General features: G+C 37.6%; 1 protein-coding gene across 1 annotated transcript in view; it reads right to left on the bottom strand.

Moving 5' to 3' along the window:
* LOC125459483 (embryonic protein UVS.2-like) overlaps positions 1-1,165 on the bottom strand; it is a 41,436-nt gene extending 40,271 nt beyond the window's left edge. Inside the window, exons 1-2 of the mRNA XM_059652223.1 lie at positions 1,129-1,165; positions 97-249 (exon numbers count right to left, since the gene is read on the bottom strand). Of these exons, the coding sequence (XP_059508206.1) occupies positions 97-249; positions 1,129-1,165 (190 nt within the window). The remainder of the gene's footprint in view (positions 1-96; positions 250-1,128) is intronic.
* Positions 1,166-1,916: the final 751 nt, after the last annotated feature.

Raw genomic sequence — 1,916 nt, 5'->3', positions numbered from 1 at the left:
TTAGATGTCACTGGGTAACATTTCATCATAATTATTATGAGATTAAATATTTATCTATAATCTGAAGCAAGTGTTAAAAATTGTAGTTCAGCTTACTGAAACTTTGGTCAATTGTATATGGTATATAAACAATCCCATCACTTGAACGAGGCCACAAGCATGTTCTGGGACCAAGTAAACATTTCTTGGCATTTTTGGAACTTCCAACTGCAATATCTCCATACATTATATCTTTTTTGTCATTTTCCCCTAAGGTAAGAAAGAAGTTCTAAATCCAAAAAATATTAAACATGAATATGCAATCTGTAGATTCTACCAGATTTTACAGCAGTCACAGGGTGTTCTTGAGATTACACGATACATTTATAACTTATCCACCATCCACAGAAAAGATAACTTGAATTCACACCTCTAAGCAGTCATAATACATTTCATTTCAAGTCAATTTGGCAAAGGTCAAAACAGTAACATTCCACTCTTTTTAGAATGCAAAATTAAGATTTAATAGCATAAAATTTGTTGCAGGAAAGTATTACAATATCTCCCTTGAAACTAAAAATAAACAGCTGGAAAAGCAACTTGCATTTGTTTACAAATTCTAAGAGGTAATTTTTAAATTCGTTCCATGGAGACATTTTTCCCACCCAGAGGTTTTCCTCATAATACATTAGCAACTATAACGTTGTACTATTCCTGGGTTTTGTTTCATATAAATGTTCAATGGCATATTATTATGTCACATTTTGGAGGCACATACAAATACTTTGCATCAGTCTCACAGCAGAAGACACGAATAGCATTGCCAAACTACCAAATAATCAAGGGATAAAAGGAGAGGAAATAAATGCAAAAACTATCTCTGGAGAAATAATACCAAAGGAACGAACAGGGCTAAACACCAGCAAGGCCCTTAGACCTTACAGGTTGCATCCTGGGATACAAAAATATATAGCACAGAGATAGTGGATGAGTCATCGCAGTCTTCCAAGTCCCAGAAGAAAGAAAAATGGCACAGTTTCATAAGGAGGAAAACAAAACAGACAACTGTAGGCCAGGTGGTTTAACGTCTGTAATTGGTAAAATATCAGTCCACTAGAAAGGCTATATTAGCACAGCAGAATCTCTTACTTATTCTCTCATTGAGCAACCACAAGTACTCGTACATATTCGAGAAATGTTAGTTCTACTATTTAAATTTTTATAATGCAAATCACATGCTGTTGAAAATAGCATTCTCAAACATAAATGTATAGAACATAGAACATGGAACAATACAGCGCAGAACAGGCCCTTTGGCCCTCAATGTTGCGCCGACCTGTGAACTAATCTAAGTCCCTCCCCCTACACTATCCCATCATTATCCATATGCTTATTGAAGGACTGTTTAAATGCCCCTAATGTGGCTGGGTTAACTACACTGGCAGGCAGGGCGTTCCACAACGTTACCACTTTCTGAGTAAAGAACCTTCCTCTGACATCTGTCTTAAATCTATCACCCCTCAATTTGTAGCTATGCCCCCTTGTACATGCTGAAGTCATCATCCTTGGAAAAAGACTCTCATTGTCCACCCTATCTAATCCTCTGATCACCTTGTATGTCTCTTTGTATATTTTGCCACTTGTTGACAGGTTCACGTTTGTTGACAGATTTTGCCACTTGTTGACATTCTTGACACTTCATAACTGCTTGATGATTGTTACAAATCTTGGGAGGTTAGACAGTTCCAAGGGGCATATGCACCTGTTATGCATAACATCGCCACAGATAATAGTCCAAAAGACCACCTGAACAACCTCCCCTTCATCGCCAAAGTATCCCACACTACTCTCCCAAGCTGCCTTGAGACCATATCCGCAGGAGTACCCAAGTTCTACAGAAAAGTACTCTGGCTATCCAAAGTAAATGCACTGACATC

This window comes from Stegostoma tigrinum, chromosome 17 (genome assembly GCF_030684315.1).
Source record: "Stegostoma tigrinum isolate sSteTig4 chromosome 17, sSteTig4.hap1, whole genome shotgun sequence".
Lineage (NCBI taxonomy): Eukaryota > Metazoa > Chordata > Chondrichthyes > Orectolobiformes > Stegostomatidae > Stegostoma > Stegostoma tigrinum.
This window is presented reverse-complemented; position numbering and strand designations above follow the sequence as displayed.